Source organism: Chelonia mydas, chromosome 6, assembly GCF_015237465.2.
Source record: "Chelonia mydas isolate rCheMyd1 chromosome 6, rCheMyd1.pri.v2, whole genome shotgun sequence".
Classification (NCBI taxonomy): domain Eukaryota; kingdom Metazoa; phylum Chordata; order Testudines; family Cheloniidae; genus Chelonia; species Chelonia mydas.
In genome coordinates this window covers 105,896,987-105,914,914 of record NC_051246.2, presented here as the reverse complement: position 1 = coordinate 105,914,914, position 17,928 = coordinate 105,896,987, and the positions used below count along the sequence as shown (strand labels likewise).

Here is a 17,928-nt window from a genome sequence, read left to right as displayed (position 1 = left end):
AAAAGTGGATCAGCTAAATGGATCCAGTTTTGGCCCATCTTTAATATTTTCCACTTACCAAATTACTAAAACTCAGCCCTCAAATACTTTTTATAACCCGTGGATATGTCTGAGGAGCTGGCCTGCGTTAGCCAGATAGACTATCTCTCTCTCAGTATCTTGGAATATTCTCCTCTCTTTTGCCTTTACTGTCCCACAGAGGGTGACTGCTTTGTTCAGTGCTTTGTTATTTGCACCTTGATTTCTTATGATTAATTATTACTCACATATGCTGTCACAGATTTCTCCATTATCAATGCGCTTTATAAATTAATACATACATAAATTAGAATCTTTATATAAAAATTGTTCTAAGAGTCACCTCTATAGATCTCAGATGGGAGGCTGTTCCAGCCACACCAGACCCAAGTGTCTGTAGGACTGTGCCTCTGGCTCATCCCCCAAACTAAACTACACAGAGTAGCATGAGCAGTGCCTCAGTCCTCACTGAAGCCCATAAGTCCTCCTTCACGTGTGTCCAGATGGTTTGGACAACTCATAGAACATATATAAGATAGGACCATTTGTAGTCCAGCCCTGCTGACAGATATTTCTTAAACCGTTTCTACGAGAACTAGGTTTGATTTTCCAAGACAGGTTTCTCAGTTGGCCTGCACCTTGAGAATGAGTTCACTCCTGGTTCTGTCACAGGAGGGTTTGTGCAACCCATTTCCTTTCCTAGAGGCTTCCTACGCAGGCCAAATCCTTCCCACGCACAATCCTTCCATCGCCCCCGCTGAGCACCAGCACACCCAGTCCTTATGTGAACCTGGTCTGCTAGGTAGGTCAGCTTGTCAAACTGGGCCCAGTAGAAGTAAGAGCGTAGCAGGCCAACCCACCCACATCCCCTGCTTTATTGTGGGGCTTGGACCCAGCTGCCACGACTACCAAGGGTATACGCAGGTCAGGCTGGCTGGGAAATGGAGCGAGCCAGTGTCTCCCCTGGGCAGCCTTTGCCTTTGTGGGCTCTTACGAAGCCCTGGCCTGTGCCCTCCACCAGGAGACCCCGCAGTGGAGGGTAGTAGTAGTATTGCTCCCTTGCCTAGGGTGAATCCCATCTCCAGCACAGCTACCCCCATGAGCACAGAGGAATGCACATTTGGCCCCAATTCAGGGTGATGCTGCAGCTGTGACAAGTGTGTGAGAATGCGCGCGCCCTGCCACCACACTGAGAGGAACAGCAGCAGGCTAGTGAAAAGCTAGGGGTGGGGGTGTATAGAGGAAGTGGAGGATGGGGATATAAACAGGTCACTCTCCCCCCCTCAGTGGTTATGATCAGGGTGTCTTCCAATTTCAAGATGTTATCAGAAATCCTGGGCTGGATTCACCAAGGGCCATACTCTGCCTCCCCTTGCTCACGTTGCGCAGTACTGGACTGCATGGGAGCAGTCCCAGGGAAATCAGTGGGAACGAGTAAAGTACTACTTGGTCAGAGTAACAGTGGCAAAAATGGAGCCTCAGTAATTATCTCTGGACCTTTAACAGAAAGGCATTCAATTGTGGATAACAAATAGGCATGACATTTTCATTAGGGAGAAACTGGCTGACAGGCATTGGCAGTGGGTGTAGGACTTGATCCAAAACCCATTGAACTCCAGGAGCCTCTTTATATTGACTTTGGATCTAGTCCACGGAGCCTTTTATCTATAAGTCCCCAGTTCAAATCCACCCAAAGTGCATAGGCACTGAAAGATGTTCCCATCTGATGACTGACTAGTGATCTGTGTTAGCTGTCTCAGCCCGGTTCCTGCAGGAATGGGGTCCGTATCACAAAACCATCACCACAACTTGTTCTGATTGTCTGCCTCCTTAGAAGTTTCAGCAGAGTGGATTAACTGCAAGGTGCTGAGTATTTTGGCTTGATCTGGCCAACTTCACTGAGACAGTTCTGTTTAAAGTTAAGCACACACTCAAGTGCTTGGCTAGGTCAGGGCCAAGTGCTCAGTACCTTGCAGGGCTGAGCCCTAAATGGGCTTAGAGAGAGTCATGTTGATGGACGTATTTATATTCCCGCTGCCTGTACTGTGCATGTTCTGTGAAAATACAAAGGACATTAGTGTCCAGTCTGGTACGTTTCACAAGCACCAAATTAGCCTAATTTGGTTTTCAAATAAATGCAGTGACTCTTATCCCTTTGAATGTCAGCCCAAATCACAGAGCTTAAAGGAGTGCCCCAACTTCATCTTGTTCCCGTGTATACTTTCATTTTAGAAGCTCTGAGTTTGAGCTTTTACTCCATACTCACTTCTGTTGAGTCTCACATAGAGATGTAGGACTACCGTGGGTTGCGGATTTTGATGCCATTAATCAAAAAGAGATCCGTAAAGTTATTTTCCTCTTTTCCCTGCTCCTTAAGACTGTGAGAGACTTTCCTGAGAAGAGAATTGTTTGTTTGTTTTTAATTCCTCATTTCTTTATCCTTTCAGTTTCCACTAATGCAATGACTCAGCAGCCCCAGGATGAATTTGACATGAGTGTGGAGAATGCAGAAGCCTGGATGAAAGCTATCCAGGAGAGACTGCGGATCAATGATAACACCAAGGGACCTCGGTCTGCCCTGGAAGCCAGGCTAAGAGAGACTGAGGTAGGGGAAGACTGATACTGCTTTTTGAGAGACATATTCACGAGTGGCATTGGCACTGCAGGGGCTGCCAGGAGTCATGGAGAGGCTGCCATTAGGAGATGATCAAGGTGGGATAGGGCATGAAAATAGTCTCACGAGCTGTAAGTTTGGTCCCATTTGGGCAGGATCTCTTCAGCATTCTCTCCAGCTTCTTCTTTTGCAAGCCACTTACCGCTGCCTTAAGAAAAGGGAATAGAATGTGTGAGGGGGTGGGGGTGGGGGTTGCATCCTGTTGTTAGATTAGATGCTTCCAGACTTTTCATGTGTTTTTGGAAGACTAGCAGCAATCCTGATTTACTAGACTGAGATCTCAGCTGCTGCACCCAGCACTCATTCATTTGTGCATGCTAAAATGGAGGTTTAGTTGCTTCTCGCAGTCACAAGACTGGGGTTTGCAACCACCCAATGCAGTGCAGAAAACGATGCTACCAGATGAGACCAGTAGCCCATTTCATCCCACGTCCTGCCTCTGACAGGGGACGATACCATTGTTACCCCAGAATTTGATAATGCCGCAGTCAGCAATTTTGTATGTTCAGCCACTGCCTGCTGAAAACCAAACATCACATAGCTAGGAAAATCTTGGGCCTTTATGAGGCCAGGTCAGACAGCTGTATACCTGCAGTTTTTTAATCAGAATGGGAGGATGGGGCAGAAAGTTAACAAGTATGGAAGAGAGTGAGTGAATAGTGACCTAGGTTTTAAGTGCCCCAGACACATTGCTATGACTAGAAATGTTTTGATAAGAGATAATGCGTAGTTTGGAGTCACTATAGGTTGTGTGCTTTGTTTGAAGTTTAGCTATAAAAGATTAGGTGAAAGAATATGCTTTGGAGCATTCCGAGGAAGCTTTCTTTGGGCAAGGATCTGACAGCTAAGTTCCCCAGCAGCTAGCTGGAAGGCGGGGCCCCCTGGGAGGCGGGCCACTGATTCCTCAAAACCATTTCTTAACTGTAGGGAAATATACTTGTTTTGAAATGCTCTAGCCCAGTGGTTCTCAAACTTTTTTTCCACGGACCACTTGAAAATTGCTGACCACTTAATGATCTTTCCAAATGTTGTTTGTACCATTAGCCAACTATTGTAAAGCGCTTTGGATAAAAGCGCTATATATATATATATATAAAAAAAAAAGAATAATAATAATTAATGTTTTTTGTTCTACAAATAAAAGCACACAACTCATATTTTAATATCAGTAGTCTTACCTTTCTAATGCGATGGATGTGCCCTCTCTCCCCTGCCGTGGCAGCCCCCGAGCTGGGGCAGGGAAGGGGGTGGGGTCTCTCCCCCGCCACAGCAGCCACAGAGCGGAGGCTGGGAAGGAGGGCCATCTCTCCCCAGCAGCTGCAGCTCTAGAGTTGGGGAAAGTTGCCTCTTTCTCTGGCCGCCGCAGCCCTGCAAGTCCCAAATTCCCCTCACCCCCTCTTCTCATCCCACTTCCCCCTCCCACCTTCCCTCTATTCCCCACAAGGCCACCACCTCACCTTACATGTGAGTCTTCTCCAGGGTCCAGACACCTAATTAGTGGAGCCACGCCTGTGCGGCTCCACTAATTAAGTGGGTGGCCCTTCATTCTCTTGTGTGCCCAGGCGCGCACCTTAGAGGAAACTATCTGTGGACCACCTGAATGGAGCTTGCGGACCACTAATGGTCCAGAGACCACAGTTTGAGAACCTTTGCTCTAGCCCTACTGCAGCTGTGTGTGTATTTGTGTGCACATGTACGCACACATTTGAGATGTAATAAAAAAGGTAATTTTAGATGAAAGCACTCCTGGTTTGTATCAATTATTTATCAGCTGGATGAGCTGTGCCCCCCATTGATTTATTCCTGACCCTGCTCAGAGAGAGACAGTTAAGTTACCACTGCTTTTGGGTTCTGAGAAACCCTGGGTAACACCAGATGCTATCAAGAAAGGTACCGGAATCCCAGGGATGGACAGTTAGGGAATAATCTGTCTGTAGGGCAAGTTTCTTCCTAAACCCTGTCAGTGAGTGGGGTTATAGCTCTCCTCTTTTTAATGGAATTGTGAGTCTGCGCATTATCTATGTAGACAGATAATATTTTATATAATCCTGTTAATCTCTTGTCCTCGGATTTTGTGGCAGATGAATTATACCTTGTGTGTTTAAAAAATCGTGTTTCCTTTTATCCATTTTAATTGTGTTGCCTTTCAATTTCATTCGATGTCTCTTGTTCTTGAACACTGAGAAAACTGGCTGCTCCTATCTACCCCAGCTATACCATTCACTATTATAGTGGGGCAGTAGGATGAGACTAGTATCACTGCATCCTTCCCCAGGCACACCCAGGCTGGGCCTTTGCACTGACTTGGGCCTCTGCTCTGAGATGCCTGAGTGTTCCACTGTGCCAGTCCAGTCATAAGAGGCTCACCCCTCTGGGCAGGCTGCACCTTTCAGGGTTGCAACAAACACAAGAATAATGAACACAAATGGATTGTCCCACAGATGTGGTAAGGCTCTTTCTTCAGAAGGCTTCTGTTAAGCTCCTGTGGTCCCGACAAGGCTCACAGGCTAACATGGAAGAACAGTCCCAGCAAAAGTGGATCAGCATCGGGTCGTCCCTTTCATCAGGGAGTGGCTGTTGGGCCACACTGATCTGAGGAGTTCCCACAAGGTCTGCTCTGCCACCAACTGTGCTTTGTTTTACCTTTTTAAAATCCTCCCTTCAAGTCTCACATCTCTCACAGGTGTGCAAGGCAGGGCCAGCTGAGCCCATAATAGCTCATTAACCCTGTGTTCCCCAGTGTGGGGTTTGTATACCCCATCGCACTAGCTTATTTTTTATACCTCTTTCATATTTTCGTGTGATAGGCCTGTTCTCTGAATGAAACCGCCTTCTCTGTTTCTCTTCAGACGAACATCTTTCTGTGCATCTAGTCATGTTTGCCCCCCATCCCATCTTTGAACCCCCTCTGTTTTTGAGATGGGATGACTAGCACTGACAATGGCACTCCTGGTGGGGTGGTTTATATAATGGCATTGCAGTATTTTCAGGACCATTTTCTCAAATGGGGTTCATTGTGGGTTGGAGCATGTACCAGGCCTAGCATAGAGACTCATCAGCGAGCTGGTGGTGATGGGCAGACTTGCATAGCCGTCACAAAAGCTGGAAGTTCCTGTTTCATTGTGGGTTTGTTTCTGCTTTTGGATGAGCATAGCCCTTACCTTTTGCATAAGGAATGTTGATACACACAACATCATAATGCATGCAGAAAATTCAAGAAAGTCAGTGCTGTGGGAGACAGTTTATTAAGGGGTTCTGTTGACATTACAGAGCACAAGAATGAAGATTGTGTGGTTTGTGATGATCTTACCTGGGCTGATCTAAAGCCTGATGCCTTTGTTGGACTTTGGAACAGGGTCATAACGAATAGAAAATCCTTGTTATAGTAGCTTTTTCAATCTGGATATTGGAAATCCATCATTATTATTAAACAAAAAGCAAGTGGCTCTTCTTTAGTTCTGCCTTCCTTTCCCCTCTTCCTTCTCTGCCACCCAGCTTATGTCTCCTTCTGGCCTGCCTTTTTCTAAATAAAAACATCTGTTCCAAGTGCTTCTTTCCCAATTGGCTTGCATTTATTCAGGCTTCCTCCCTATGATTTATTTTCTGTTAATTTGCTAACAAAAATGCCAGCCAAAGAAAGCAATCGTTAAAAAAAGTGCCAGCTCCAACCACAGCTTTCTCAATCCTGGCTCATTTGCTTTCAAGTCACTTCAAGCAGGAACAAGACTGAAGCCTGGACTAAGTTTTGGTTTTGAATCTTTCTATTGTTTGCTGGGTGTGGTTTATATTTTCCCCTGTGCTCTGTTTTTGTTTTTTACAAGTAAATAATCAAATGATGTATTTATGGGTAATAGGTAAATCACTCCGGATAAATCACTTAGGCCTACATCTTCAAAAGTGACCTCAGATTTTGAATGTCTCAGCATTTTCCTTTTGGCACCCCTTCCCCCATCATGAATGAGTGTGGTTTCCCAGAACTGTGAGGAGGGACAGCAGGGAAAGGAAGTCTAGTGGTCTGCGTGATAGTGGGGAGGTGCTGCTGGAAGGCTGACAACACTATTAGGACAGAATTAAGGTGGTGTGTGGGGTGGGGTGTTTGTGCGAAGGGTTAGGTTTGTCTCTGGGTGGAAGAGTAGAAGATACATAGTGTTAGGTGGCTCAACTTTCATTTCCTTGCTTGTAGGTTTTGTGTTAGGTATGCATGTAGGTGACGGGGCCTTAACTGATACACAACGTGTTTTTGTGTGGAAATAGAATTTGATAGCAGAGATATAATTCTCTATTCTTTTTATAGGGTGGCTCAGAGTATGTCTTCTGTGATTTGCAACAAACTGCTTTTTGGTGCAGCTCCCATGGCATGTTCTGGTGCAACTTACAATACTGGCTTTGCTCAATGTTTCCCGTAAATAGTGTCTCCTCTGCACTTACTCCAAGAAAGTGAATTAGACGTCATGTGGTTATGCAGTACAATAGATCTGTAGCAGTAGTGGAGACACTATTGTTACAGGCAAGTCCTATAGCACTTAATAGGCACAAACCCAACAGGGCTGCGTAGAAATTACCGTGAAAACCTACAGAAGTTAATGATCTACTTTCTGTTGGTGGTGCTAACTACTTTACAACAGGGATATATTTCTGCATTAATTAAATCCTGTACGAATATTGAAAAAAACAGTAGGAAAGTTCTTATTTCTATTAAATTTTGTAGGAGTTTTCCAGCAAGGATGTAATGATTTCCATATGAAAGCAAAGTTCTAATTCAATAACCTCACTGGCAGGCTCTCTTTTTTTCAATGTTTTCAGTTTTGTGTTTTCTAATAGAAAATTTGTGCATTGGAGCCAGAAGGTCGAGTGAAAATGGATTTGGTCCTGATAAAAGCAGATGCCCTTCTTCGCTGTATCAGCGAGGAGGAAAAGCATGAGATACTAGCCAAACTGAAAGACATTAAAGCCATGTGGGAAGAAACAGCCATCTACATTACTCACTGCCACAGGTAGGACACATGCTGTTTCCACAAAGACTGTATTTGATATATTGGGTCAGACTGTGGCTTGTCTAATTCTCTCAGACAATGCCGCCTTACTCCCTGCTCTAACTACCTGTACTGTGTGGGAGAGAGAGGAGCCTTCACTGGGGTCCCATGCATACGTTGGAAAGGAGCAGAGAGTAGGTGAACCTTGGCTCTACATCTACCCACAATACGCCAGTCCAGTGACCTGAGAAATAATCTTTGCCAGGCACAGGGCTAGCACAGGGTACTTTTTACCGCAGCCAGGGGCAGCTGGGAAGTGGATTGTGACACTCTGAAGTCAATGAAGCTAGGCTGATTTACCCTGTCTGAGAATCTGATTCTTTATTACCAACATTTTTTAAAGCATCTTGAACTCCCCTCCCTCTCCACTGGTCCTGGGAGAACCTCGTGTATCTTGTTTCTCACTTTCCCCAACAGCCGTATCGAATGGGTGTGGCTGCACTGGAGTGAATACTTGAAAGCCCAGGATGAGTTTTACGTCTGGATTCATAACATGAAGGTTACCTTGGAGCCTGACATAGAACTGCAGCTCGGTTTAAAGGAGAAGCAATGGCAGCTGAGCCACTCCCAGGTTCTGCTGAATGATGTCCTAAATCAGTCAGTCTTGCTGGAAAGGCTGCTGGAGGAAGCTGCTTCCTTGTTTAACAGGATAGGTGACCCGAGTGTCGATGAGGATGTCCAGAAGAAGATGAAGGTGGAATATGAAGAAATAAAGACAGAAGCTCAGGTAAAATGCAACTATAAAAGAGAGGAGGGTTTAGGCTCACCAGTTACTATCCTGTATTATTTACTGTTAGTGTTTCTGATATGAGAGCAAGGAGTTCCGCAATATGGTTCATGGGAAAAGAATGTATCTATAGTGCACAGAAGGTTTGAGTGTTCTTAACAGGGCAAGATTAATACAAGCAATCCCAAAGCAAATGCTTCCCTGCCCTTTGGTAAATCAAAGATCTCAGAGTGATCTTGATGCAAAGTAATCCATCCAAGGAGATGAGGGAGCATCCCAACTCTGCACCCTCATTTGAAGCTATAACACAAATCCCCAGATCAAGACTCACACTCCATAATCTCAGAGTTGGCAAGCAATTAATGCTTTTCCGACACAAAGAATAGGCAGCCAACGCTAATAGCTAAAAGATTTTCAATAGATGCTCATTCATTTTCCAGCCTGCACCTGCCCTCAATCCCAGAGGTACAGTGGTCATTAGACAGGAGGATGGTCAACATTATAATTCAACTTTTCATGTCTGTGACTCACTTTGATAGTTGGTTTGGGTGAAGGTTTGAGATGAGACAAAAAGAAAAGGAGTACTTGTGGCACAAGTACTCCTTTTCTTTTTGCGAATACAGACTAACACGGCTGTTACTATGAAACCTGAGATGAGACAATACCCTTCATTTCCACAGCCGGTGGGAAGGATCTGGCTATGGGACAAGGATTTGCCTTTAGTGGGTAGGAGAGTCTTACATGTAGGGATGCTCCAGATTCTAGAGTAATGAGAGTAGATCAAGGACATATCTAGGGTATATCCAGCCACCTGAACAGTAGCCTTTGTACATCAGTGGCTTTGGATTTGCCTTAGGAAAGAACGGCCATTCCAGTGTCTGGTAACTGACTAATCCAAACAATTGGAGTTAATAAAACTGAACTCCATTACATGGGCTCTGTCACCTGCCTGCACAACCATGACACCTGCTCTTCTTTCCCACTTCTCCACCCAGGCCAAGGATTGGGTGGTCCTGATGATTGGTGGACACTCTCATCCCAAGAGGTCATCATCCAAGGGGATCATGGAGTCTCATTGGAGGGGCTATGTGGGGAAGTTTGTGGTTCTATGAGAAACAGAAGCTTTGAGTCTCCAGGGCTAGAATCTTTCATGAGGATGAACTTGAGTTACTTTTTCATTTAAAATATTTAAAAAATTATAAACCCCCATTCTATGCCTGCAGCTGCTGCAGTCACACTTTCTAGCCATAAATACATCTAAAGAAACATTTAATCAAAGTCAGGTTGCAGAATAAATCCATTCGTTAAAAACACCCTTTTTTGCTCCTGGCAATTCAACTCTTGGGATTATAAATTTCACCAGATTCCCAATTTAAATGTTTAGTGACTTCCCTCTAAACAAGGGTTTGTCCTTGATCCATGAACAGCTAGTATTTGTGTTGTGCAGTTTGATATTTGGACTAGCCAGTTCCCTCAAACAAATTATCTGAATACAGAGAGCCTGAGTCAGATCTCTTAGGCTAGTGTGACACCAGCGTAGACTTACACTGATGGTTGCTGCTGAGAGATCAGAATCAGGCCCACTGTATTTAGATAAAATACATGCTGATGTCTCCAGCTAACTGAGGCTCTAGAAAAGGCAGTTGAAGCAGCTACAAATGCCACCTTGCACCAAAAGACAAAGTGAAACAATCCAGTTGAAAAACCTCTGGAGGCTGCGGGTGGAGGGATGGTGGAAAACGTTAGTTTTTGTGATTGAAATAAATGGGGGACTCATTGGCTAATTCCAAGGTTAGAGGCAGCTTGGGAGTCTTGCCAGGAAGTGAATAATGGTAGCTGAAGGAACCTTTGCTACCTCTCACAGTGGGAGGGAGGACTGAATGAAAGAGATCCAGTAATCTGGGTTGTCTCAGCCCCTCTCATGATGGGGGGCTAGGCTTCATGTAAATTGCAAATGACAGCTGAATTCCCAAGCTGGCTACAGGAGACAGCTTGCTGGTACTTGTAAATTTCACTAGTATCCAAGAAGCTTTTTTAGATCTGGTGCAGTTGTCAGTTTCTGTCACAGACTGAGCAAGTGAATTCCATTTCTCAAATGGTTTAACTGTGATATTACTTCTCCAGTGAGTTAACATATTTTCTTGCTGCCACTGAGTATCCTTACACTCCCAAATTAAAAATTATATTCACCAGAATTTTTTTTAATTACAGTTGTTGTAACATTTTTACACACAGCAGCCAATTCTCTCCCCTACTCCACATGTCTCTCCCCTTCTCCCCCCAAAAGAGTTATTAGTACTAGCCAAGAATGTCGTCTAAATATAAATAACCACTGAGACATCCTGTCTTCCTTGTATAGCAGGAACAGTAGAGATGTATGAAGTTTCAGCACATACTCAATCTAGGCTGGTGCAAAACACAAAAAATTTGATTCACGTTGGTTCTCTTAAATTAAACCTACAGGTTCTTGGCTCAGTCTTTCATTCTACTCTCAGACAATCCCATGTGAGTTAGAGGGAGAGAGTGGCAGAGGGTGGCTTCAAATCATTTTTGGCGCCCCCGCAATTCTGGGCTGCTTCAGGGGCTGAAACAACCTCTAGCAAAATTTAGGCAGCCCTAAGTTATGGCATCCTCTGCAGAGCTCCCTGTGGCTTGCAGCGCAAGCCGGAATGGCCATGGTAGCATGTTGTACAGCTCTGTCCCAATACATTCTCTTCTGTCTCCAGCCCCACAACTGCCCTCACACACCTCCTGTACCAATGCTTGCAGGAAGCCAACAGAGGCCCAACAGAGTCCCTGCACCAGGAGCATTCTCCCCCAGTTGCTTGCTGGCTACTTACAGCCCCTGTTTGTTGCTGGAGTGGCAGATACACTGCACACTAAACCTGGGCTCTGACTCAGGTTTGAGCCCAAGCCCCACTTCTGTCCACACGCACATCAGTCTGACTCGAGTCAGCAAACGCTCAAGACCCGGGTCCTAGGGTCCTGCGGGTCAAAGCCTGATTCCTGCTGTGATCCAAGTCCAAGCCCTGTTATTTTGCATTGCGGACCCAGGTCAGGCTGCAGACCTGAGTCAGAAGGTCTGCGTAGTGCTATATGGATGAGTTAGCACAGCTCTGAGACATGGGTCCAGCAATTGTAAAGCAAGGTTTACAATACAGTGTGAACACTCAAACTCTGATTTGGAAACACCACATCTACAAGCCTGGGTCCCACAGACCTGGGCTTAGTGTGCAGTGTAGACATACCCATAGAGGCCAGAGAATGGGGCAGACCTTCATGCTTTATCTCTTGGGTAACGGTGCACCAAAAGCATGTCCTGAATATGAAACCAAAAACCTGCATATATTCTTCACAATGTCATCTCTTAGTATTCCTCATCTTGCAGCCTGCTTGGGATCTGTTATTTTCTTGTCAGTACAAATATTCCTCCCTATGCCACATCTTGGCTGGTAGATGTTCTCTGATTATTCAAGTGCTTCTGCAGAAGGCAAGAGTTAATGCTCCTTTTGTGTGGCTTCTCAGTGAAAAGAATAATGAGTAGCCTGACAGAGCAAATGGCAGCATCTTTCTCTTCATTAAAAGTTGCACTCGGAGGTAGCCCCGTCTAGCAGTCTGGCAGGTTTTCAGCCTGCCCTTGGTTAGCTTTTCATATGATAGCTTAGCACAGTGTTGTGTCTGTTCAAATGTGTGTCATTTATCACATGACATGATGGATCGTAACATTTTCAGCAGTAATTTCCAAGCCTTGGACTGCTTCATTTTGGTTGAACAGCTTGTTCCAGACAGAGGTTAAGCTACTTCTCAATTTAAGCTGTGCATCTCCTCCTTAATCAACCTTTGTAATTTTACTGTAAGATGCTGGAGTACATTTTCACCATAATTCTGTTTATCAATCAGATTTGAATCCTGGCGCTTGGGAGTTTTTACAGTTTGCACTTCCTGCCCTGGTGTATTTATGTCTTCATTTCACTTTCTCTGCCAAATCCTCAGCTAGTGCAAATCAGAATAACCCCAGCGAAGTCCATTGAGCTATACAGATGGACACCAGCCAGGGATCTGCCCCACTATGTGCAAGGCTTGATTTGAGGTCTATGATCCCTCACACTAGTCTAGGCCAGGCCCAGATCACACGCTTCCCTACGCAGCTCCCTAGCCTGCAGGATCAGAAATGCACCCTGAAATTTAAAGGACAGACTCCCATTTCAACAGAGTTTTCAATACTCCATGTAACTGAGATCAGAATTTTGCCTTCTGACTGCAAAGACTGTCACAGTGGGGCAGATTCTCCAGTGTGGTGTAGCTGCTTTGTATTGTACCACTGTCACAGTCTGGCCCTAAAGCAAGGGGGACTGGCCCTGGAGGATTATCCCAGCACAAGGGTGATCCTCTGGTAGCTGGAGCTGACATATGGGCTCATGCATTTCTCTGCTTCCGTGCTGCTGGCATGGCTGAAGGAGAGGTAACATGGCCAGAATGCTCCTATATCATGGTGTCTTCAGACTGCTGGGGCTGTTGGCAGAGGACACAAGATAGAGGAGTCCTCAGACTATTCCAGCTTGATGCAGGGGTCTGCACAGAGCAGCCCCAGGGTCAGGGGAGAGCAGATGGGAGCTTTGAGTCACTTTTCACCCTAGACCAGTGACCTGGCCTCTGTGTAGATCTGCCAGATCCCAGGATCCAGCCCTGTCTCTGGCCCCTGCATAGGGGCACAAGATGTGTGCAGAGGGATGTCTCTTTGCACCCTGTCCCTAGTTTGTGCAGAGCCAAACACTGCCAGGCCCTATATATTGTGCCAATGAAAGCAAAGTCTTTGGAGGTTACCATAGATGCTAAAAATATTGCAGAGTTTCTAATGCTGCAAATATAGTCGTTTCTTTACCTCTTGTTTAAATGGCAAATGCTGTGAAATAATTTACATGCCCCAGGCATGATCAGACAGAGTAATCCTATACTTTTTGCCAGCATGGAGGCTGTCACTGTAGCTTGTAGGCTGGCCCCATATATTGTCTGTGTTTCAAAGCAAAGTTGGGAAAGGATAATACCGCTTTTTAATGAAAAATATGAAGCTTTGGAAAGGGGAGGCGAGGCAAGACACTGACCTCACAGGGCCTTGCCATCTTCTGTTCTCTGAATAAACATTGAGATGCTACAGCACAGCCAAGAATGGGAGAAAGCTTTACATATTTTTGTCCTCATACTGGAGATGAGGTGTGAATTCCTGAAAAGGTTGAGTGACATGGGGGTGAAAGGAAATCGACTCTGTTTTCCTAGTTAAAAATGCAACCTATGAAGAGACAGATAAGCTCTGGCCTCACCGTTTTGGACGTTTCTTGTTACAGTGCAGAGTTAAATTGCTTGAAAAGATAACGAAGGAACATGAGCAATACAAGACCAATGTCGACCAATTTCAATCGTGGCTGAATGGCGTGACTGAAAGATTGAACAGCTGCCTCGGAGAAACAACAAAGTTGCCAGCAGACAATGGGCTAAAGACATTGCAGGTTCTTTATGATGCAGTTCTAGTAGGGGAGGGAGAGCGCTGCTAAGAAATGCATTCTCCTCATCTGAATCCCTTCTTGTGTATATTCCCCAAATCATACAAGTATTTAACAGAATAGTGTATTCATAAGATCCATGTGGCTCTGAAAGTATGCTATGGGCCTAGAATTCAAGCACTGCAAGTTCAAATTTGGCTCAGGGCAGAAATCTGGAGGAGAGGGGGAAAGGCATATTGTCTTTATCAAAGGGGGATATTTAAAAGAGAGGTGTTTAAAACAAATTCTGGTGAAATGGCTAAAGAAGGGGTCCTGAATCAGGAGTTGTCCAGGTCTGCCACTTTCTGTGAGGTCATTAACACACCATTGACAACTCTCCCAATTTTATCATGAGTCTCATGCTATTTGACATTTTTCTTAAAGCTCCAGTTCCTGGAGTCATGTGATTACACGAGAATCTGAGCTTTCATTAAAAAAAAGAAATGTAGGTTTCTAGCCTTCCTGGTTAAAGAGAGAAGCATATAAACATGATCTGAATGTAGCGCAGAGGCTCAAGGGCCAGAAGACAAATAAAAACAACCCTGACCTTTATTATTTTTAAAAATCTAATGATTTAAGCCAATCTCATGATTTTGGATGGGCCTGACTCGTGATTTTTGAATGCTTGGGGTTGGTGACACTGTTAACGGCACAATTTTTCACAAGTGGTCTCCAATTTTGGGTGCCTTAGTTTGGGCTACTAAACTTTAGACACCTCTGTGGCCTGAGTATCTGTGATGCCAAGTACATGTGGCTCCTGTTGACTTCCACTGGCACTGTGGGTGCTGAACACTTTTGAAAATCAGACCCAACAGTTTTAAAAGATTCCTCTAGTTCTTGGGAAGCCATGCTCCTGCTGTTATAGTATCTAAATCATAAGGCTACAAATTGCAAATAAGTATATCAAATCTGGCAGCTGGCCACTTCATAAGTGACATGCCTTGAAACAACAATTGGAGAAGAAAATAAATACACAGATAAAAGTAAATATTATCAGGTGTCATTTCCCCACCCCCTGCACTCCACCCCACTCTTCTTTCCACTTAATCCTTTCTGATTTCCTTCTTTCTTCAGAACATTGCCAAAGATGTTAAGCGTGGTGAAAAGAAATTGAAATGCCTGGAGGTTCAGTCTACAGGGGTGATCCAGAACACCTCCCCCCTGGGAGCTGGGAAGATGAAGGATGAGTTGGAGGAGTTGAGGAAAGCCCTGGAGAAGTTGAAACTAATATGTGGTGAGGAAGAGGAGAGAATACATAAGATCCTTAAGTCAGAAAGTGCCTTTCAGTCCCAAGCCAGACAGTTGGAAGCAGAGGTCCAGGAATTCAGAAAGATGCTACAAAGACTAGAGAATGACCTGGAGTCAGAGGAGAAGCCGAAGAGTGAAGAGGAATTAGTAGCTCTGTGGAGAAAATACATCGTAAGTTGTTGTATTTTGTATGCCTAAAAGCAAGCTGTGAGAAGTGTAGTAAACACATTTGACAAAATCGAAGTTACATGACCACCCTTGCTCATACAGATATTAGTCATGTGACAATGTACTTCAGGAAAGTGCTCCAATATTATGGGGCTGAGGACGGTAGAAAAATGTATGTAGAATCAAATAAGGGAAAATGTGAATGGGGAGAAAAGAACCAACAATTTTAGTCTCTGCCTCACACTATCTATTCCCTGTTTCTCCTTAGGTATAGCAAATAATGTTTGTTGTTCCTGCTCATATGGGGTTGTGTCTTTCTCTCCAATTAGTCCCATTAAAATAAAGTGCGTACTGGTGGGTTTGTGCACACACACTTATAATTTCAGGTTTCTGGTTGTAGAAATCCCACATTAAAAAAATCAAACTTCTCTAAACATGAGATGGCATAAGAAGAGGGTCTTTTGCAGATAGAGTATTTAAAATCACACGTCATTAACTTCCTGTTAACAGCTGTAACATTTATGCATCTGTCATCATTTTTATTACTTTCATTATAATCCAAAACTGCCTAGTTATATGTCGTATTCAGCAAGTGCTGTGCAAAGAGTAGGGCAAAAGTAGTTGCAAACTGTATTCACTTAAGCCAAACTGTGTTTCAATCCAGCTGTGTACCTACCCCTTTTTGTTCCCTTTTCCATGCACAGCCATATAACCAGATTGTGGAAAAGCTGCTATTAGCACAGATAGGTTTGATTGTAATTGTACCAGAAGTGCTGCTCGCCTTAGGTCACCCAATCAGGAAATAGAAATTAAGCCATGTGCATAGGTGCTGGAATTTAGGGTGCGGGGGGTGCTGCAGCACTCCCTGGATTGAAGTAGTTTCCATCATATACAGGGTTTACAGTTTGGTTCAGTGGCTCTCAGTACCCCCACTATAAAAATTGTTCCAGCACCCCTGGCCGTGTGACTTTGTTGACCAGTCACACCGTTTAATTAGTGAATTCTGCATATAAAATACTCACAGAGCGCTTGCTGTGAACAGTTTACAAAACACCCATAGGCACAAAGGTGTTTTTAAAAATTAGTCACCTAACTATAACAAACAACCTGGACATTTATGAAAATCCTGATCATTTCACGGACAGTTTGAGAACAGAAAAAGGGCCAAATCTGACACACAAATGGCTTGTGGCAAATAGTTTGACCATCTCTAGATTCAGCATAGTCTATACTTTTCATGTTCAGGTGTTGTGCTCATGATGCAAACTGATCATTATTTTTATGATTAAGGCAGCAAGAGCAGCGCTTGCAGCAGAAGAGCCAAAGGCTGAGAGACTGAAGGCTCAGCTTAAGGAATTGTTCCGGTTTTCACAGAATATACAACCGCTCTCTGACGGTGTTGTAGCTGCAATACGGGAATATCAAAGGTATTTATCCACGGGGAATGTGGGTAGGGCGGGCTAGCATTTTGACATAAAACTTCACTGGGGACTGAATGGCTCCAAGGATCAGCAAGGGCCTGTGGAGAAAGGGCAAGATACAGACTGACCTTAGGTGGCAGAATCACAAAGGGTTTTGGGGTTTTTCTTTTGTTTTGTTTTTTTACTGATGATAGCCACATCCCACATTTCAGTTAACCTTGCTGCCTTGGGACCAGTTCCTGGAACCTTGCTGAGAAGCTTTGACTCACAGGAGAAGTCCCAGAGGAGTTCAACTCCCATTTAGACACCAAAATAAATGGCCAGATTTTCAGAAGAGCTTAGCCCATTGGGCGTTGGCCTCTTTTGGCATTGCGGCTGGAAGTGTCGCAACAGGAGCTGCTGGGTGGCTGAACACTTCCATAAATCTGGCCCTAGTTCTGAGTGCTGGAAAATCTCTTTCTTAGGGCCCAAGTCTGCTTCCAGTGAGGTGAGCAGGAGTTTTGCCTCTGACCTCAATGGGAGCAAGATCAGGCATTTACATGTTAAAAATAGCAAAGGAAACTGATCTTTGTGGTTTCTCTGATGTAGTGGGAAGGTTTGACTGTCTGGACAGTATATTCTGAGTCTCCATAATGGTTTGGAACACAGATTCCTTATCTCCTGCTCTTGGATCCCTCTCATGCTGTACTAGGTATAGTCTGGATGAAATATTTGGTTTGACTGCTTGTTTTAACATTGTAGAATCAGTATTTTTATTTTTTGCTTGCTTTTCTTGCTCAACTAAAAATCGGACTGGGAACTGTTGTTGTAAACGGTTTGGCTGAACTACTGCAGAGTGCACATGGCCTTTTTCTGGGAGGTTTGTTTTGATGAATCATTCCCCTCCCAGTTATCTGGCAGGGCTTATTCCACCTTCTCCTTACTACGTATCTCCTGTTTCCTGCTTCCATTTTCGGGCTGGAAACATTTCAAATCTAGCCTCCCACTGTGCTTTAGCACTTCCGCTTCCAGGCTGTCTGGAATCAGAAAGTTCAGAGGCTGCAGTTAGCAAACTTCAAGAAAGGATCAGTCTGGGAAGGGGAAAAGAAGGTCAGTTTATTTT

At 44.5% G+C, this 17,928-nt stretch overlaps 1 protein-coding gene across 11 annotated transcripts in view; it reads left to right on the top strand.

Annotated features, from left to right (window-relative positions):
* The window catches only part of SYNE3 (spectrin repeat containing nuclear envelope family member 3), a 102,525-nt gene that overhangs the window by 34,391 nt on the left and 50,206 nt on the right, over positions 1–17,928 (top strand). For 8 of the 11 annotated variants that reach the window (XM_037900906.2, XM_037900904.2, XM_037900901.2 and 5 more), the window contains 6 exons: positions 2,466–2,623; positions 7,514–7,686; positions 8,143–8,452; positions 13,795–13,956; positions 15,064–15,408; positions 16,696–16,832. In XM_037900906.2, coding sequence (XP_037756834.1) covers positions 2,480–2,623; positions 7,514–7,686; positions 8,143–8,452; positions 13,795–13,956; positions 15,064–15,408; positions 16,696–16,832 — 1,271 coding nt within the window. In that variant the 5' untranslated portion in view covers positions 2,466–2,479. Of the gene's footprint in view, positions 1–2,465; positions 2,624–7,495; positions 7,687–8,142; positions 8,453–13,794; positions 13,957–15,063; positions 15,413–16,695; positions 16,833–17,928 lie in introns of those variants that run through there. The other 3 variants (XM_043549885.1, XM_037900907.2, XM_037900902.2) reach the window with 3 other exon arrangements.